We start from the raw sequence: 22,020 nt of genomic DNA, 5'->3' as shown, positions 1-22,020 counted from the left end.
GATTAGTTTGTTGTTTATTAAAAGTGGTTGGCCGTGCAGTATCGTGTCTGATGTGGATTCAAAATTTCATTTATGACCTGTGGCTAGCTTCATGTTTGGTTGATGACGCAGTTATATTATAAGTTTAATTAAACATTATGATTACAAGAGGAGTTAAAAATCTACCATAATTTGATTACAACCTCGAACTTGCTGTAGAAATTTACTTAACTGGATGACACTAGTGACTGCAAAGACGTTTCCTTTTAACCCAATAATTGTAAGGATATATTTTAAAATTCAGCAATCAAACGTTGTTGATTGCTCGACTATGTCGGGTGATCATAGAACTGTAATTAAGGGGAATCCTTCTCAGTACGTTAAACTAAATATTGGCGGATCATTGCATTATACTACTATTGGAACGTTAACTAAACATGATACTATGCTTAGAGCTATGTTTAGCGGACGCATGGAAGTACTGACAGACTCGGAGGGTAAGAATTTATGTGGATTCAGCTTAAAAGTCCTGTGCGACTTCGCCTTTTATCTGTCTTGCCAAGGGACTGCTGATTGCGTATCAAAGTGTGATGAGTTTTATTTCAGCGTCAGAATGCAGTCTTCCCCGTTTTTTTATTTTTTGTTATGTCATGTACATATTTAAGTGGGAATTATAATCTAAGTGGCTGTTTATATCTCGCGAGTGTTTAAATTTAAGAACATATTTCAAAGCAGGCCCTTAATAGAAATAGCAGAACATGAACCCCCCCCCCCCTTTTTTTTTTTTTTTTTTCAATTTAAGCTCTCAGATAATTTGCTTTACATGAAGTCAACTTACGTTGCACAGATTTGTTTAGTATTAGATGTATTAATTCCATTATTTGAATGTTTACAGTTAGAGCAATTTCTTCTACCATTTTTTTTAGTCCGCTATTTTTTCATAAACTCTGTAGGTCTATTTATTACAGAGAATTTCCTTTCGAAATGGAATCTACCTTTATGTCCATATTTTTCTCTTACTCCACATATATTACTCTGATTCTCCCTTATTTTATTAGTTATAACATTAAACAATAATATTTAACGTAGCCTAATTATCTTATTGAAGTTGTATTAACCTGAAATGGTGTTTGTTCCAAATTGTTTCCTTTTTATCTACACATTTATCATGATTATTCACTAAGGATTAACTTTTGTAATAGTTATGGTATCTATTTGTGTGATTGTATTAATGAGCTCCTAGTGGTAAACTAGTTTGAAATGAAAAAGGTTTTGTGCCTTGTGTGCAAAAATAATTTTAATGCAAGGTAGTTTGTTTTGCTTATCAATTTTCAGTCTTTCTAATTTACTTTTAACTGATAGAGTTTGATCATTTGTTTTTTAGGAAAAACCACTGTGGGATCAGTCATTCCTTAAGTTCAGTAAAATGATTGTTGCATTAAGAGCATTTCAAATCTTTTTTTGTCTTTGAAAACAGAAGCTTATGTAGATGTTTTAAGTTAGGGATTCATGCACCTTGAGGCAATGCTGTATGGAGTTCATTTTGGAATTGTTCGTAGAGTACAATCAATTAATCTGATATTTTACATAGTATCATAATTATGTGTTGAATTAGCAACAAACTAAGGTTATTAAGGTATTAAAAAATGACTGACTTGTATCTGAAGTGTTTAGGCTATGAAATCCCTTGCTTTTTTTGACATTTAAAATATGTTAAGATGATTTTATCTAAATGTCTTCATTATGTTGAGCTGTATGGTTGTTTTGAAAACGCTGGGCTGAGTGGCTCAGACTGTTGAGGTGCTGGTCTTCTGACCCCAACTTGGCAGGTTCGATCCTGGCTCAGTCCGGTGGTATTTGAAGGTGCTCAAATACGTTAGCCTCGTGTCGGTAGATTTACTGGAACATAAAAGAACTCATGCGGGACTAAATTCCGGCACCTCGGCGTCTCTGAAAACCATAGTAGTTAGTTGGGCGTAAAGCAAATAACATTAATTATTATTGTTTTGAAAACATTGCTCCTCAGATAGTTGTTATCCTGTTGGTAGGCATAATAAAGGTCTATTACTACACCTTTTCAAGACGCTGGTGGCTAGTGCGCCGTTGAGACTCCACTGCAAGCCGCCTTTGCAGGACAAGGCAGTGACGGTGCACTAGCGGAAGCATGTGCCTCCATTTGTATAAATGCTTGCTTTTGGCCTTTATATAAAAAATTTAAATTCCCAGAAGGAAACCCCCGGTCTAGAAAGCCAAGAATAACGGCCGAGAGGATTTGTCATGCTGACCGCATGACACCTCGTAATCTGCAGGCCTTCGGGCTGAGCAGCGGTCGCTTGGTAGGCCAAGGCCTTTAAGGGCTCTAGTGCCATGGGGTTTAGAAGGAAACCAGGATTTAATTTTGATTGCAACTGTTCAACACATTTAAGCTCTTCATATCTTTTCAGTTGTGAAATTACCAGCGTTTTGCCCCAGTGTAGCAGTGGGCTGATAATATAATACTTTTGATGATGATTTCAGGCATGTATCTGCATTGTGGAGGTAGTGCTAAAATATTTGTTACAGTAGGCCTATAGCAGTGATGGAAATATCAAGAGCTGTAATCTCTAATGGCAACTTGTTTTTGCCGTTTGTATCTAAAAGGAGCTTTTATGCTTATAAATAGCAGTACCTTAATGATGAAATGTGAATCTCACCTTTATTCCTGATTTAATAACTTGTGATCTGAATTCAGGCTCTTGTTTTTGGAAGTCTAGAAATTTAGAATGACTGAGAGGCATAACTTAATTCATTGTAATGATCCTCACCAAGGCGTCCGCAGTAAGAATCCTGGCCAGTGCATGTCAGATTTAAGAAATTATGTCGCATCCTTGTGGTTTGAATTTCATGTTAAACTGGAGGTCCTGTGGCTCTTATCACAGTATCAGCATTTATGTAAAACTACAAGTTTTCCTTTCAGATTTAGGATGAGGTTACTACTGGGGAAGGACATGGTCAGGGGAATCACTTGCCTACAGCAGAAATGAGTACCTGGTTAATTCTCAAGGACAAGGAGAACTGACCTTTGTCCTCCCCACTTTTGTCTTGTTAGTGTTGAGGATATGAATAGTGGAAGCTTTTTTATTTTCTTCTCCCTCATGGCCTACAGAAGATGGCTTTGCTTTCTGACGATTTAATTTTTTGTGTCCTAATCTGACTTTGTCATCCACTATTATTTCCGGAATATTAATTTCTTTTCATTGTTCTTGTAAGGTTCCATGGGACTGAGCTCGATAGCTGCAGTCGCTTAAGAGCGGTCAGTATCCAGTATTCGGGAGATAGTGGGTTTGAACCCCACTGTCGGCAGCCCTGAAGATGGTTTTTTGTGGTTTCCTATTTTCACACCACGCAAATACTGGGGTTGTACTTTAAGGCCACGGCCGCTTCCTTCCCATTCCTAGGCCTTTCCTCCCCCATCGTCGCCATAAGACCTATCTGTGTCGGTGCGACGTTAAGCAACTAGCAATATATATGCCTATAGTAGCCTTCAATCAATCAATGAATACTGATCTGCATTTAGGGCGGTCGCCCAGGTGGCAGATTCCCTGTCTGTTGTTTTCCTAGCCTTTTCTTAAATGATTTCAAAGAATTTGGAAATTTTTTGCACATCTCCCTTGGTAAGTTATTCCAATCCCCAACTCCCCTTCTTATAAATGAATATTTGCCCCAATTTGTCCTCTTGAATTCCAACTTTATCTTCATATTGTGATCTTTCCTACTTATAAAGACTCCACTTAAACTTATTCGTCTACTAATGTCATTCAACGCCATCTCTCCGCTGACAGCTCGAAACATACCACTTACATGTAATTAATCTCATAATAGTCCGACTCATTGGCTGAATGGTCAGCGTACTGGCCTTCGGTTCAGAGGGTCCCGGGTTCGATTCCCGGCCGGGTCGGGGATTTTAACCTTAATTGGTTAATTCCAGTGGCCCGGGGGCTGGGTGATAGTGCTGTCCCCAACATCCCTGCAACTCGCACACCACACATAACACTATCCTCTACCACAATAACACGCAGTTACCTACAAATGGCAGATGCCGCCCACCCTCATCGGAGGGTCTGCCTTACAAGGGCTGTACTCAGCTAGAAATAGCCACACGAAATTATTATTATTATTATTTATTATTATATCTCATAATAGAACCGTATTGAAGATAATATATTAAAATTATAAAATCCTTTTATTTACAACCACCTAGGCCTACTCAATACAGTACAATGCAATACAATACACTCATTGAATTATGAAATAATCATGAAGTGTCTTAAATAATGGGACATGTTTCGTTCGGCATAGCGAACATCATCAGCCGTTAATGTACAAAGACTAGGTCAGGGCCCCGAGCTTAAAAATGATCAAAAGTGTGTTCTCATATTAAAAGAATAACAATGTCGTAATAAAAAGTAATAATATAACATTAGACTTAGATTGTAACAATATGTACAGATTAACAGCGAGAATTTGTCATGGAATGCATTGAACGATAGTAATCTGTGAAGTTAAAAACAATCATGAGGCTGTTAAAGTAAAACGATAGATATTGTGGACATTAAAATATACGTCAATGCGTGAATCGTGGATTAATTATTGAGGATGGAATTCCTTCAATTATGTAAAACAAGAGTTGAAATAAGAGTTCATTGAATATTACGAGTCCAAAATTGAACCAGTCAAAAGGCGCATAACGACGGAACTAAAGTTGATACATGATGTGATCTCCAATAGTTGTGAATTCTATAGGAGAGATAATCTCGATACCAGAAGAAAATAAAAGTTAAACTAGTCGATATTCATGTGCTAGCAGTAAAATTAAATTGTATGTAACGTAGAACACCAATAATGGACTCATTAAAGAGTAACGACGATCTTTAATATAGGGAGAGTTCTAGCAATCCTTAGGTGAATAGAGCAGATTATGGCACAATTGGAGTTTGGAGTCCCCGGGACTAGTGTGAGGTGTCCGCTAGCATTGGCTGCGTGAAGCAAACTGGTGAGTAGCTTTATTACTGCTTCTAGTGTTGTACGTATGTATACGTAGAGGCGGGGAGTGAGTCGTGAGGAGGAAGGGCGACCAATTCCTTGGGCGGGTCGGATGTTCGTGGAGGGGGTGTCGCATGATGCTTGTTGTTTAAAGGGGCCTAACCTTGAAGGTCATCGGCCCTGAAAGGATGGTAGAGCATTAGCTGTTACAGAGGAAATGTTATTCGTGGTTGTATAATTAAAAATTCTCATAAAGTTATTATTTATATTGAAAAGAGAGAGTAGTTATGGAATTTTTTTTTCGATTATTGGACTTTTAATTTCTGAAGTATCATTTAAAATTTGATTTCCATTAAAATGCTGGTCTAAGAATATGTAAATGTTCTCAAACTCTGTCATCAGTTTACTTTTATTGACGCATTTTAAGATTTGAAGGTCTTTTTCAATTGTCGTAAAACTGTGACCATTAAATAACACATGTATATTTTATTATTCATCCACCTATTCAATACAATACAATTTTAATAATTAGGACATTGTCCTTATCGAAATTGTTAACATGAAATTAATACATTAGATGGTACAAGTTTCACCTATCAATAATAGGCATCATCAGCCACATTTTTCACCTTAGGATAGATCAGGTACCTGATTGGAAATAATTTATGAATGCTGTTAAAAAGTATGTCGTTTAAAATGTATTGGGGATTGTTAAACAACTATTACAATATGAAATGTAGTATGCTGTTACTTGACAGTATTTGTGATAATATTGGAGTCTAAAAACATGATAATTATATGACGATTATGACATATATTAAAAGATATTACAATAAAGATAAAAATTGGAAAACACATTCCATTTAGTTGTCAGATGGCGTATTGTTAAAAACTTATGGAAAGTTGAGCAATGGTAATGGTCGTTGGTTCTTGTAGTTAATAAATATTGATTTTCATTTATATGCTTATAAATTTTGAAGAATTTTCATATGGCCTGGTTCCTTTGAGATAGTAGTAGTTGGAAATGTTGGTGCCGTAGGCTATATTGAAGTCTTGTTAGGCATCGTTAGACACATCTTCTTTGATGTGTTAAGAGTTTCAGTCTTCTTTGATGTGTTAAGAGTTTGTAATGGGTATGGCTCTTTGCTGTTGGGCGTGTTGAGGTGAGCGTATTAGTTGGAAGGGAACGTTATTGTCATTCGGTTGTTAGCCAAAGATATGATGAGTTCCCTTCGACCAACTTAAGTTACTCTGATTACTGTTGGTCATTGCTCGTGATGACCCTTCCAGAGAGCTCTCGCGAACTTCAGAAACACGCAAATTCTACGGGAATTAGAACAAAGTGACCGAGTAAACGTGAGTAAGCTTTCAATTTATGTATCATTTACTTTGCTTGCTAACTTGTATTTTTTATCTCTCTACTCTTGGTACTAAGTATTGAAAATTTTACGTAACGACAAAATAACATTTTGTACAATTGCCATTTAACCAGATGTGATATGGCAAAACAAATTTCATTTTTGAATTCAGTGTTACGAAATTAATAAAATCCGTTTAAGTAAGTAAAGCACTTGACAAGCTGCTTCAGCCCTTAAATTACATGTAAGCTTCTTCATGTAGTAATAATAATTTTTGTCTGTCTTCTTCTGCATGCACAATACACACTTTCTATATTACATTCTATATTCATAATCTGCACCACAGTTTCACTGCTCCTTCCTCTACCTTCAAAGAGCATGTTCACAACTCGGTGGCTTCTGAGGCATCATTCAGGCCAGGCTAGGTATTTCAGGTGGTTTAGCGCTGGCCTTCTGATCTCATGTTGGTGGGTTTGATCCTGGCTCAGCCTGGTGGTATTTGGAGGTGCTTAAATATGTCAGTCTTGTGTCAGTAGATTTATTGGCACATTAAAAAACTCCTATGGGACAAAATTCTGACACCTCGGCTCTCCGAAAACTGTAAAGGTAGATAGTTGGACATAAAGCCAATATTATTATTATTATTATTATTATTATTATTATTTATTTATTTTTGTTCGTTTTGGGCTACTAGGGACCACGGGGCTTGTCTTAACTGTTAGCTAAAGTCTTCTGCTTTTTCTTGGCCCAGTATGCTTTCATTTTCTGGCTGTGTGCCTGCTTCCTTCCATCCATCCACTTAGGTCTGGTGGTCCCTGTACTCTTTTTGCTTGTGAGGGACAGTGTGAAAACTCCTTGTAGGATGGCCTGTCGGTACTGAGATCGGTTCTCTATGGTCTCTAATGGGATCTGTAGTTCCTCTAGGTCTGCTTTTACAGAGGTGATCCACTTGTTCTTGGAAGCCTTTCCCCTGCTTGTCACTGTGAGGATTCTGTTGGTGAGCCTGCAGGGTTTCAGGCCGCTCGTGTCCACGTAGAAAGTCAGTCGCGTTTTCCTCATATATGTGACTATGTCATAGAGCTCGTTGTTGTGCCTGATCCTATAGGTGCCATCCTCCTCTGTTATGGGCCCTAGTGTCCGACCCGTTGGCTGAATGGTCAGCGTACTGGCCTTCGGTTCAGAGGGTCCCGGGTTCGATTCCCGGCCAGGTCAGGGATTTTAACCTTAATTGGTTAATTCCAATGGCCCGGGGGCTGGGTGTTTGTGCTGTCCCCAACATCCCTGCAACTCACACACCACACATAACACTATCCTCCACCACAATAACACGCATTTACCTACAAATGGCAGATACCTCCCACCCTCATCGGAGGGTCTGCCTTACAAGGGCTGCACTCGGCTAGAAATAGCCACACGAAATTAAATGGGTCCTAGTATCCTCCTCAAGATCTTCCTCTCTTTAAGTCCTAGTTTCCTGAGTGGGTCCTTTCAATTCATCAACAGGCGCTCAGAGGCATAGAGTACAGAGTTTTAGTGCTTCAGTTTTAGGTTCCTGGAGAGGTACTTCGAGGTGTAGATGCTTGGTGCACCTGGTGTCTATGGCCAAAGTTTTGGTCTCGCTTGTTGCTGAGATCCATTCTCCTAGGTACTTGACTGCAAGAACTTTTCTTACGGTGTTGTTTTCTAGTGGGATTGTAGAAGGAGCCTGCTTTAATATTAGTGATAAACGCAGTCTTCTGTAGGTTGACCTTCAGAACGGTTTTTACTGCAATACTGTAGAGGCTCTGTAGTTGGTGAGTAGCCTCTTCCATGCTGTTGGCTAGTAGGGTGAGATCAGCAGCAAAGGCTAGACAGGGTACACTGAGGTTGTCCTTCTTGTACCTAAGCTTCAGTCCTGTTTCTGATGACAGTGTGGCAGTCCATTCGTGATGATCTTTTGTAGTAAACAGTTGAAGAGGATGTAAGAGAAACCACCTCGCTGTCTGACTCCTGTCTGGATGAGAAAGCTCTCAAGAGCTCAACCCTGGACTTTACTTTGGAGGTGGTGTTCGTCAAGGTAGCTTGGACCAGTCTGGTGGTCTTCTCATCTAGGCCTAGTTCCCGCAAGGTAGAGAAGGTCTGTCTACTTACTGAATCGTATGCCTTTTGCAGTCTTCTCCCCAGAAAGTTTGTCAGCTGGGTGGCAGGAATGAGTAGCCAGGCAGGGAATAGGCCTACTACATAAAAGTGAAAACGATAAAATTTCAATTTTGTCCCCTCAGGGCAATAACAATAATATTAATTTCAAAATTGTTATTATGAACAAGACATGATGGATTATTTTCAATTTCTAGTGTTCTATTGCTCGTTCACAATTGTGTAACACCGGAACTTAGCACTTGGTTTCTGTGGAATGCCATATGGGTTTGTGACGTCGGGCGGAATCGAGTGCTCGCAAGCAATTCCACGCTAATCGTGACACCGCTCACGCACGAAAGTACGGGTTAGTCAAGCTAAACATTTAAACTCGGATGTAATTGATGCAATTGTGCTGACAATAACTAAGATTTATCATTTAAATAAACAGTTTTACAGTATTTACATTTTTGTTTGGAACACCTAATCACTCAAATATATACCGGTATTAATATTCTGTAACTAACACTTATCTAGATTATGTCTGCTGAGCGGTCTGTAAAAACGGCAGGGCGGTGCATCCATTAAAAAGGTCCTGGGGGAAAACACTGCTTTTGGAAATCCACCATAGTGGCTACCCAGTGGTGTCTTCCTCGGCTCCTGTGTGTGAGGATGGTCTTGTGGTGTTGTATCTGCTCTGTGCAGGACCTACTGACGGTTGAAACCAGCCTGGTATTCACCTTGTTGCGAGTCCAGCTGTTCGGTGACTCGAGTTAGCATGGCTCTAGAGAAGATCTTGTAGGTTACAAGCAACAGGGAGATGCCTCTGTAGTTGTTTAGTTCGGTCTTGCTTCCCTTCTTGTGTAGGGGATGAATCACGGCTGTGGTCCATTCCTCTGGTAAGACCTCTGTTCTCCATATGTCTTGGATGATCTAGGCAATACTCTACAGGGACTGTTCATCTACATGCTTCCACATCTCTGCAATTTTACCATCTTAACTTGGGGCCTTGTTCTTGAGGCCTTTGATTATCTGCTCTATTTGTTCTCTGTTGGGTGGTACAGAGTCCTGGTTCCTGACAGTGGGCTCGGTGAAGGTCAGTCCCTCTTTAGGTTCTTCTCTGTTGAGGAGTTTCTGGAAGTAGTCTGCAAAGGTGTTGGTGCAGTCTCTGTTGTTCATTTGGAGTTTCCCATCCGGCCCTCCGAGATGTAGGGTAGGGGTCGTGTATGAGGTTGACCGTTTCTTGAGTCCCTTGTAGAGATCTTAAATTTTTTTCTCTTGAAGTATTTTTCTGCCTGTTGTATTTGAGACCTGTTGTAGTTCCTCTTAGTTTTACGGATGATGCTCTTTGTTGATTTTCTTTGTGCAAGTGTTATTCTGATTTTGGTTTTACATCCCACTGACTACTTTAACAGTTTTCGGAGATTCCAAGATACCAGAATTTTGTTCTTCAGGAGTTCTTTTGCATGCTGATAAATCTGCTGGAATGAGGTTGGCATATCTGAGCACCCTCGAATACAATTACCGAGCTCGATAGCTGCAGTCGACCGGGCGAGTTGGCCGTGCGCGTAGAGGCGCGCAGCTGTGAGCTTGCATCCGGGAGATAGTAGGTTCGAATCCCACTATCGGCAGCCCTGAAAATGGTTTTCCGTGGTTTCCCATTTTCACACCAGGCAAATGCTGGGGCTGTACCTTAAGGCCACGGCCGCTTCCTTCCAACTCCTAGGCCTTTCCTATCCCATCGTCGCCATAAGACCTATCTGTGTCGGTGCGACGTAAAGCCCATAGCAAAAAAAAAAAAAGCTGCAGTCGCTTAAGTGCGGCCAGTATCCAGTAATCGGGAGATAGTGGGTTCGAGCCCCACTGTCGGCAGCCCTGAAGATGGTTTTCCGTGGTTTCCTATTTTCACACCAGGCAAATGCCGGGGCTGTACCTTAATTAAGGCCACGGCCGCTTCCTTATAATTCCTAGACCTTTCCTATCCCATCATCGCCAATAGACATATCTGTGTTGGTGCGACGTAAAGCAAATAGCAAATACAATTAGACTGAGCCAGGATCAAACCCACGAATTTGCATTCAGAAGGCCAGCACTCTGCCATCTGAGTTACTAAGCCCAGTAGTAAGTGTCAATGTCTGCATGTATTTCCAGGACAAGCTTGTCACACCAGTATTCTAAATTTGATTACAAATCTAATTTTAGAGTTAGCACTTGAAATTTGTCACAGATAAGAATTCACTATAATACTGTTATTCAGTTCCGTCTCCCTGTGTGTTAGGGGCTCACAAGTTCTATGACTGCTTGAGTCTTGCGTAGCGTAAAACTCTCCCTCGAATCCTAACACACCCAGGAAACTGTTTTCTTTCTCAGCAAACATAGGATAGAAAATTTCTCCTGCTCTTTTCAGCTCAATCCCTACAGGACATCATACTACATTGGTATCACAGTTCCAGTGAGGTTCCTCTTGCAGTCTACTGTCATTAGGGTATTACAAACACTTGAAGCCAAAAATGGGCAATAGTTGGACTAAGGTTGTCCTTCCGTTAATTTAGTCATTACCTTCATCATTTTGATTTGACTGTGAGATGGCACTGGGAGTAGTATACGATAAATAATAGCACACACAGAAGTGCTATAGCCCCTAAAGAATTCAGTTCGCTACAGAGGAATCTCTCATCATGAGACCTAAACAGATGCATATTGGCACTATGTCAGATATGCAGAGAACAGCTGCACATCCTCTTTTTTAAAAATCTTTTCTAGCACCATTGCACCAGAAGTAGGACTGGACTCTCAAAGTATTCAAAGATGTCTGTCCTTAACACATCACCAAATTATGATGATTATGTTACTGGTTTTACATCCCACGATTTTAATGGTCATCAGAGAAGCGGAGGTGCCAGAATTTTGTCCCGCAGGAGGAGTTCTGTCAGTTTTATTTTCTTATATTCAAAGAAAAATGACAGGTTACGACTTTTTTGTTACAATTTACAAAATGGTGAGTGAGTTTTATCACGAGTGAGGATGCAGATATCTACTATCCAAGATTAAAGTACAACAGCAATGTAAATGGCTCTACCTAATAGATACACAGTATGCCTTCAAATAAATAGCCTATCTGATATTATTCCTGGTAGGCATGATTGGATTGTTGGAGAGTTTATTAGATAATTTTAACCCAAGCAAACACAAGCCACAGCTTATCACCTTAATTCTGTATTAGAAGTGTTTCTAAAGCCCAACTTAAAATACATAGTTAAAAAAAAAAAAATTAGGGGAACATGTTTTGTAATGTCTGGTATGTGAACGTTAATTTGGTAGATGTGGTTCCAATGGTCGTACAGCATACCTTGAGACCTTAGCTACTCAGGGTATGTCAAATTGAAGTTATACTCCATCTGTAGGCATAACTATGCATTATACTGTCAGGTGCCCCCTCAAACAAAGTGAATAGCGGTGCATCCATGTGTTGTGAGGTACACAGACTACTGTGGTTATTTGAGCATGTTGTATGCAAACCAGCACATCCCTTGAGACATCTTAACAAGGTTCAAGTCTTCAAGAGTAGTCACTTTGATCCAGGAAAAATGGACTTTTCGTCGTGTTGCTGTGGATCGCACTGTCAATGTCTCTTCGTCAGTTATTCACCGCTTGTGGAATCACTACAGTGAGACAGGCCCGTTCACAAGGAGGGTTGGACAAGGTTGTGGGCGCATGACAACCCCACAGGATGACCGATATTTGACCATCTGTGTGTTGCGGCATTGTTTAGCAACTGCCAGAGAACTGCACTGGAGTCATGGTGTCTGACCAGACAGTAAGGACCAGGTTAAGAGAAGTGTCCTTATGACCCAGATATCCTGTTCAAGTGTCCCGTTTAACGCAGCAACATCGCGCAGCTCGCCTTCTGTTGGCCCGTACACACGTCAACTGGCAACTTCACCAATGGAGACCTGTGTTGTTCACCGACGAATCCAGATTTCCTCTTGACACAGTGTGATGGACGCCAACTTGTATGGAGACGCCGTGGTGAGCAGTACATGCCGAATCTTGTCCAGGAAGGCGACCGATTCGAACAAGGTTCTGTGATGGTGTGGGGTGGGATCAATATTGACGGCCGTACGGATCTTGTCATCGTTTGTGGTAATCTTACCGCTGCGGGGTACATCGAGGAGATACTGCTACAGCATGTGTTGGTTGCTGCATACGGCGTTGGCACTAAATTCGTACTCATGCACGACAATGCCAGGGCCCATGTAGCGCGCATCACCAGAGCTGTCTTGTGAGAACTGGACATTCAAGAGATGGAATGACCTGCAGTGAGTCACGATCTTAATCCCATCGAGCATGTGTGGGATAGGCTTGACAGAGGTATGCCCACAAACTCTCCAAGACCTCGAAGAGGCTCTCATTGAAGAATGGGGCCTGATACTGCAACGTGACCTCCGTCGACTTGTACGGTGCATGCTGCGTAGGTGCCAAGCTGTGGTAAGTGCTCGTGGAGGACCTACACCATACTGAAGCTCTCCGTGGTAAAAATCCACCCTGGAGGACTATTATAACTTTTTTCGCCCCTATTTGGACTTTTCCGTTTGTGTTCTGAAAATGAACGCGAATCCATCAATGTTTTTTTTTGTATACTTCAACGGTAAAGAATAAAGGTTTAGTTGATGATATACTTGGGTGTGAGGTATTGTTTTGTGGAGCATGGCATACGTTCAAAGACATGTTCCCCTAATATTTTTGAACTGTGTATATAATTGGAAATTGTAATTCAGTATAGTACAAAAATATTTGAGATTGTAACACGCTATTGTTTCCGGTAAAAATACATAAACGCCAATGAACAGAAGTAACTTATTTCTTACAACCTAATTGAAAATGACATGGTTTTTAGTCCACTGGAAATAAAACAAAATAAAATTAGCACTTCAGAATTTAATATTGTAATGAACATTCACTGTCCTTCACTTGTTCTGTACTTCCTGTCACCCCGCTCCCCCCTTCTCTCTCTCTCTCTTATTGTAGTAACCAAATGTCCCCTTTCAATTCAGAATTTAATGTAATTTTTTGTTTTTGTGCAGTAAGACATCTTTCAAATGTTTCTTCACATCTTCAGCCCTTTTAATTTGATCATCCCATTCCAGTCTCTTGCAAATAAGCATGTTTCGTTTTATAGCGGCATTCTACATTATACCTCTTTGATGTAACAGACTGTCCACATATACAGTATTAGGCATTTTGTACGGTTCCCTATTTGCATAAAAAAAATTCTCTCCACTGGCTCTCTTTCTTTAATTATTTCTGCCTCAGTTTCAAACTCCAATATTGCCTCTGTGATCAACAGTGACCAGGAGATCTTCACCCAGCCTTCATGGCCTGTGGCGAAACCACGTCGTCACTGTGGCTGAATAGCATACACTCATTGCCTGCCCGCCTGCTTACAGGGCTGTGCGCCTGTGAGACGAAATGCCCAGCGCGGGCACCTCTGCTGTAGCCTATCTTTTGTGTTTGTTACTTGCCAATCTGTCAGAAATCGTGGCTTCTTTGAGTCCACGCTCTTTTTGAGAGGCTCTTTTCTATGGCTCCAGCGCATACTGTCTGCACGGCAAGAAAAGTCATTTTGTAGCTCTAACCTATCTTGTTTTTGTCACAAGCTAGTTTATAATGCTGCAATGTTATCAAGCCTATTTAGTGCCTTGTGAGGTCGTTGGAGCTCCTGACATGTTGGATCTGTAACCTACATTTTGCAAACCAGCAACCAAAGTTTTACTATTTTTTTTGCTCTTTAAAAAAATCAAATATAACAATTTTGAAAGGCCAGACTTGTTGAAGAAGGAATTTGTTTTAGTCTCGAGGTATTCTCCAAGAAAATATTTAATGTACAATACTGTAGGATAAGTTACTTTCACCTTTGGATAATTTGATATTCAATATCAGCCTTATAATAACTACAATAAATTACTATGCATTGATGACATTTATAAACAAAGTATGTACTAGTGTAATGAACTTCGACTTAATCAAAATGGTTTTCCAGAATGTCAATGGACATAGATGCTTAGGTTCTGGAGGGAATTAGCAGTATTATGTCATTTCTGTCATATCTAAATGGGATATTTGGCATGTTATCTTTTTTTTACTAATGGTTTTATGACGTGCCGATTGAGACGTGTCTTATGGCGATGGTAGGACAGGACTAAGACTGGGAACAAGGACTATGGCTTTAATTAAGGTGCAGCCCCTGTACTTACTTGCCTGGTGTGAGAATGGTAAACAGTGGAAAACAATCTTCAAGGCTGCTGACAGTGGAGTTTGAATCAAACATCTCCTCAATATAAGCTTACAGCTACATGACCTGAACTGTTTCTCCGACTCGCTAGTTATGCTTGTCAAACCTGTGTCGCTTCTGACAAGGAAGGGTTCCAAAGTGGGGTATGACTTAATGCCAATTTATATCTTGTATGATGGATGGACGGTGTCAAAATATACTTACCATAAGATTTATAGCAGTTATGGACAATGGGCAGAGGAGTTATGAACCTCAAAAAAATATAGACTCTCTCTACTCTACAATTCCTCTCACAAATGTTACCATTCGAAAAGTACCTGCAGTTAAGTACTTGGGAGAATGGATCTCTGCGAATCAGAGCGAGAACCTAGCCATAGATGCCAGATGTACCAAGTTTGAAAGGGCTTATCACTCGTGTTGTAGTATCTGTTCATCTAAGTGCCTCTCCAAGAACCTCAAACTCAGACACTACAACTCGGTCGTCAAACCATCTGTTCTGTATGCTTCCAAGTGCCTTGTAATGGCTAGGAAGGGCCCACTCAGAAAGCTGGAGTTAAAAGAGAGGAAGATCCTAAGGAGGATATTAGGACCAATCAGAGAGGAAGGAGGCACTTACAGAATCCGCCATAATGATGAACTGTATGAACACCAGGAGGACATCGTCACACCTATAAGGAAAAGGTGTCTGACCTTTTATGGACACTTGGCCCGTCTGGATTCCAAAAGACTCGCCAACAGGATATTCACAGTGACAGGAAGAGGCAAGGCTTCTAAGAACAAATGGACCACGTCAGTTAAGTCGGATATGGAACAACTAGATATCCCACTGGGACAAACTCATGACAGACTACTGTTCCGTCGAGCCATCCGATAGAGAATTTTCCCAACGTCCCTTACAAGTAAAAAGACTACAGGAACTAAGTGGACAGAGGAGAGAAAGCTGGCTCATAGTCAGCAGATGGAGTATTGGAAGGAGAAGAAAGCAACAACTTTACCAAAGAGTAGACACGAGCCCCATGGTTCTCAGTAGGCCAAAACGACAAAGAAGAAGAAGAAGAAGACTCTGTCTATAATGGAAATAAAGAAATCTGCCTATATGAACGAAAAGATAGCACTTGCCCATTGTAGATCGATGATGAAAGAGTAGTTAACACACTTCTTGTTTATTGCAGTGAGCAAATCAGTTGAAGGCAAGCCTGTTACATTCTGTCACTCCAATTTCCACATTTGAGAAAAGCAAATCCAGTGTTTTTGAATTTATTGGCCATAGATTGGAAAAGTACAAATCAATTATAGTGAAGAAAATGATCTCTATGACACATGTTAAGGTTGGGAGATAATATTTGTCTGTTGGTTATTAACTTCACGGTGTTTTTGAATGAATGATCAGAATAAATATATTTCATCAGGTTGCGCCAGTATTGTACATTTTGCAGGTATAATCTTATGGATTGCTACACCTTCTGGAGCTGTCTCATTGTGAGGATCATCATTTTTATTTGATGCCCAAGAGTCAACTAAAAGAAGGTTATGCTGTACTCTGTAAATCTGTCCATAATACCTTCACAAGGAGCACTTCATTTACTTACGACTAGGTTGCTGGGGATCTGAAACAAGAACCTATATATATATATATATATATATATATATATGGAGGCAGTATACCCACCGGTACATGAACTACCATAATGTACAATTTCGTTGTTGCTGCAGCTGAATAGTGGTTTCTGTCTTCGAGGCAATGGGCCTTACTTGTAATTCAGGTAATCCAGAAACCAAGTTTTCTGGATTAGTGTCTACCTTCAATATTCTAGCCCTGTTTTGTGATTCTGATAATCTCATATTTGATGTTTCCAATATATTTTCCACATTAGAAGTTGTAGCAACATTTATTTTCTCCACTAGTTCTTTGTTGGGTGTTTCTTTTCCTATGAATTGTTCTAATATGACAAAAAAATTTAAAAGAAGAATAGTTTCACTTCTCTTGTATTTCCTTGGTAACCCATTTATCTTTGAAATTTCTTGCAAGTCTTCATTACACTACTTATCTAACCAAGTCAGTGTAATTTGTTTCCTTTCTTCCATGCTTGTAAATTAAACTTTAATTTAAGAGTATTTAAGACTAAGACCAGGTTATACAAGATTAATTACACTTAAGTACCTACGAGTCGGAGGAATTCTTTTTCCTTTGTCAATGCACCATTCACTGGTACACTTACTTTCAATAATAAAATTTATAGTCTAGTGTTCAAATCTATGTGGGCAGCAAAAGAAAGTACCAGATATCTATAAGTTTAATCTCACACACATATTTAAGAACAAATTAAATGGTACAGGAGACATGATAATAATTTTCATATTGCAGGTGAATAACGTTGATTAAAGTCATACCTTTCCTAACTCTTAAAATAGGTAAGAAAGTTACTTGAATGAGCCCTTTACTAAAGAGCGATACCGACATAAGATTGAATTCACCAGCAGCATCTGTTTTGCAAATTTCCCTAATCATTATAGTTGGGCAGAATATCAAAAAGGGAGGACATTTCGTATTGAAAATAAATGTAGAGTTCACATAGCATTTACCAACATACAGGAAGGAATTTATCTTGTACTCACAGCAGTGTCATAAGACAATTTTCTACGCAGGGTTATTAAGAGAAAATGATTGTTACATGTTCCTCTACTGACTTCTACCTTTGATTTCCATATATGAATGTAGAGGTATTTTTATAATTCTCTTTAATAGTAGATCAAAAGAAAACACATCCATCTCATTTCTTGACTTTTAGCAATATGGCTTCATTAATAAGTTACGAACGATTGGTTATCAAATCAAAAAATTGTACAGCACAGCCACTCAGCTGTTCGACACGTGTAAATCACATGATATTATTTAAGATTTATGGAATATATGTCTCACATTGCCTGCGAACCATGTGACCTTGCCGCTGTGGGGAGGCTTGCGTGTCCCAATGAAGCCGAGCCGCAGGTGCAACCATATCGGATGGGTATCTGTTGAGAGACCAGACTAATGAATGGTTCATCAAAAGGGGGGTAGCAGCCTTTCGGAAGTTGCAAGGGTGACAGTCTGGATGATTGACTGATATGGCCTTGTAATAATACACTCAACATGGCTTAGCTGTGTTGATACTGCTACATGGCTGAAAGCAACGGGAAACTACAGCCGTAACTAACTCCCGAGGACATGCAGCTCTCTCTGTATGAATGATGTACTGATGATGGCTTCCTCCCGGGTAAAATATTCCGGAGGTAAGCTTGTCCCCCATTCGGATCTCCGGGTGGGGACTACACGAGAGGGGGCGATCATCAGGAAAATGGATACTGACATTCTGCGAGTTGGAACGTGGAATGTGAAAAGTTTGAATCATTGTGGTAGATTAGAGAATCTGAAAAGGGAGATGGATAGACTAAAGTTAGATGTAGTTGGTATGAGTGAAGTACGTTGGCAGGAAGAACAGGATTTTTGGTCAGGCGACTATCGAATTATCAACACAAAATCAGAGGAAATGCAGGAGTTGGTTTAATAATGAATAAGAAAATAGGGCGGCGGGTAAGCTACTACGACGAGCATAGTGAAAGAATTATTGTCGTCAAGATAGACACCAAACCAATGCCCACCACAATAGTGCAGGTCTGTTTGCCTACTAGCTCAGCGGATGATGAGGAAATCGAAAGAATATATGAAGAGATAGAAGATTTAATACAATATGTAAAAGGTGACGAGAATCTGATTGTGATGAGAGACTGGAATGCAGTGGTAGGCCAAGGAAGAGAAGGTAATACAGTAGGAGAATTCGGATTGGGACAAAGGAATGAAAGAGGAAGTCAACTGGTTGAATTCTGCACTGATCATAATTTAGTCCTTGCCAATACTTGGTTCAAACACCACAAACGACGGCTTTATACGTGGACGAGACCTGGAGACACTGGAAGGTATCAAATAGACTTCATTATGATTAGGCAGAGATTCAGAAACCAGGTGTTAGATTGCAAAACTTTCCCAGGAGCAGACGTGGACTCTGACCACAACTTGTTGGTCATGAAATGCCATCTGAAGCTGAAGAAATTGAAGAAAGGAAAGAATGCAAAAAGATGGGATCAAGACAAGTTGAAAGAAAAGAGCTTGAGGGATTGTTTCAAGGAACATGTTGCAAAAGGACTAAATGAAAAGGCTGAAGGAAACACAATAGAGGAAGTGTGGATAGTCATGAAAAATGAAGTCCGCAGGGCTGCAGAAGAAATGTTAGGAAGGAAGAAAAGATCAACTATGAATCAGTGGATTACTCAGCAGATACTAGACCTGATTGATGAACGACAAAAATACAAGAATGCTAGAAATGAAGAGGGCAGAAAAGAATATAGGCGATTAAAGAATGAAGTGGATAGAAAGTGCAAGGTAGCTAAGGAAGACTGGCTGAAGGAGAAGTGCAAGGATGTCGAAGGTTGTATGGTCCTAGGAAAGGTACATGCTGCCTAGAGGAAAATCAAGGAAACCTTTGGAGAAAGGAAATCTGGGTGTATGAATATTAAGAGCTCAGATGGAAAGCCACTTCTAGGGAAAAAAGACAAAGCAGAAAGATGGCAGGAACATATCCAGCAGTTTTATAAAGGTGAAGATGTAGAGAATTTGGTTCTGGAACAAGAAGAGGCTGTCCATGCTGATGAAATGGGAGACCCAATTTTGAGGTCAGAGTTTGACAGAGCTGTGAGTGCCCTAAATAGGAACAAGGCACTTGGAATTGATGACATTCCCTCTGAATTACTGACTGCCTTAGGAGAAACCAGCATGGCAAGGTTATTATATTTAGTATGTAAGATGTATGAGACAGGAGAAGTCCCATCCGATTTTCGGCAGAATGTTGTTATACCTATTCCCCAGAAAGCCGGTGCTGACAGGTGTGAAAACTATCGCACCATTAGTTTAGTATCTCATGCCTGCAAAATTTTAATACATATTGTTTACAGAAGAATGGAAAAACAAGTGGAAGCTGAGTTTGGAGAAGATCAATTTGGCTTCAGAAGAAATGTAGGAACACGTGAAGCAATCCTGACTTTACGTATGATCTTAGAGGATCGAATCAAGAAGGACAAGCCCACGTACATGGCATTCGTAGATCTAGAAAAGGCATTCGATAATGTTGATTGGACCAAGCTATTTAAGATTCTGAAGGTGATTGGGATCAGATACCGAGAACGAAGAATTATCTACAATCTGTATAAAAATCAGTCTGCAGTGATAAGAATCGAGGGCTTTGAAAAAGAAGCAGCAATCCAGAAAGGAGTGAGGCAAGGCTGCAGTTTGTCCCCTCTCCTTTTCAGTGTTTACATAGAACAGGCAGTGAAGGAAATCAAAGAGGAATTTGGAAAGGGATTCACAGTCCAAGGAGAGGAAACCAAAACCTTGAGATTTGCCGATGATATTGTTATTTTATCTGAGACTGCAGAAGATGTTGAGAAGCTGCTGAATGGTGTGGACGAAGTCTTGGGTAAGGAGTACAAGATGAAAATAAATAAGTCCAAAACAAAAGTAATGGAGTGCAGTCGAACGAAGGCAGGTGATGCAGGAAATATTAAATTAGGAAATGAAGCCTTAAAGGAAGTAGATGAATATTGTTACTTGGGTAGTAAAATAACTAACGATGGCAGAAGTAAGGAGGACATAAACTGCAGATCAGCTCAAGCAAGGAAGGGCTTTCTTAAGAAAAGAAATTTGCTTACTTCAAACATTGATATAGGAATTAGATGTTTTTGAAGTCTTTCGTGTGGAGCGTGGCATTGTATGGAAGTGAAACATGGACGATAACTAGCTCAGAAAGAAAGAGAATAGAAGCTTTTGAAATGTGGTGTTACAGAAGAATGCTGAAGGTGAGATGGTAGATTGAATCGCAAAGGAAGAGGTACTGAATCGAATTGGTGAGGGGAGATCAATTTGGCTAAATTTGACGAGAAGAAGAGTTAGAATGATAGGACACATCTGAAGACACCCAGGACTTGTTCAGTTGGTTTTTGAAGGAAGTGTAGGTGGTAAGAATGGTAGGGGTAGACCAAGGTATGAATATGACAAGCAGATTAGAGCAGATGTAGGATGCGGTAGTTACGTAGAAATGAAAAGGTTAGCACAGGATAGGGTGGCATGGAGGGCTGCATCAAACCAGTCTATGGACAGATGACTCAAACAACATGTCTCGCTACCATGAGTGGGATTTAAATGTAGGTCCCCAATCTTTCCAAATCTTGGGAAGCACAAGTTAATTTACTTTTTCATGCATTTTTTTCATTTCATTGTTGATATCTCCAGTAACATTTACTACTTTCATTTACTGCTTTCTGTAGATCATTGAGGTCTGCTGAAGTATACACAATTCTGACATATTGAAAACAGTTTATGGATGAAAAGTAGCATTATGTCAAGTTTGCAGTCAATCACAGCACACATTTTGGAGGGTTGCAATGACATGATCATACAATTCCACCATCATGGCCAATAAGTTGTATCTTTCCAATCGCCGAGTTGCACAGAGTTGAATAAAGAGTTTCACAGCATGAAATTATTTGTTACAATTTACAAACTTCATCATATAGATCCGTATTGATACAGTTTAAGAACCCGTGTTAGATTTAATGGTTCACCCAATCAATGCACTTCACTTTACAGGTGAAAACTATTTAATATTAAAATATATTAAACATACTTTGGAACATGTTTCCTCTTATTTTAAGACTTCTTCAGCCATAACTTCTCGTAACATTACGATACTCATTGTTGTTGTCTAATAATTTTAAAAATGGAAGAACCCATGTCCTTTGAGAACTGTTTGAGAATACACTAAAGAGAGTAAATAATATTTATACAAAATTGTCCATCACTTCTTGTAAAAAAAAAAATCTTCATTGTTAAAATTTGAATGACATTTCTTAAATATGATATGCAGTGCTGGTAGCTGGTAGCTTCAGTGTACTGACTGAGGGAGATTTGAATTCTGGTCTCAGAATAGGAAAATGGGACCATATCCACATCAGAATACTTAAAAGCTTTAAATCTTATGAAAATTCCTATAAAAAATAAGCAATTTCTGGTAGAAGGAATCTAATGCTCCTGAATAGCCTGTCCTATGGCAAAGATCTGCGCTGCATGACCACCATATTGATAGCTTAATCCTTATAAATATTCCTTTCAAAAGGCAAGGTCATCAAAGTTGGTGAAACTCTCTGTAGCTGGTTCACATCTGAGCC

The 22,020-nt window shown here is 39.7% G+C and overlaps 1 protein-coding gene across 1 annotated transcript in view; it reads left to right on the top strand.

Moving 5' to 3' along the window:
• The first annotated feature begins 266 nt into the window (after positions 1–266).
• Positions 267–22,020, top strand: part of LOC136864028 (BTB/POZ domain-containing adapter for CUL3-mediated RhoA degradation protein 3) — a 198,479-nt gene continuing 176,725 nt past the window's right edge. The window contains exon 1 of the mRNA XM_067140540.2: positions 267–476. Coding sequence (XP_066996641.1) covers positions 311–476 — 166 coding nt within the window. The 5' untranslated portion in view covers positions 267–310. The remainder of the gene's footprint in view (positions 477–22,020) is intronic.

The sequence above is a fragment of the Anabrus simplex genome, chromosome 2 (genome assembly GCF_040414725.1).
Source record: "Anabrus simplex isolate iqAnaSimp1 chromosome 2, ASM4041472v1, whole genome shotgun sequence".
Classification (NCBI taxonomy): domain Eukaryota; kingdom Metazoa; phylum Arthropoda; class Insecta; order Orthoptera; family Tettigoniidae; genus Anabrus; species Anabrus simplex.
This window is presented reverse-complemented; position numbering and strand designations above follow the sequence as displayed.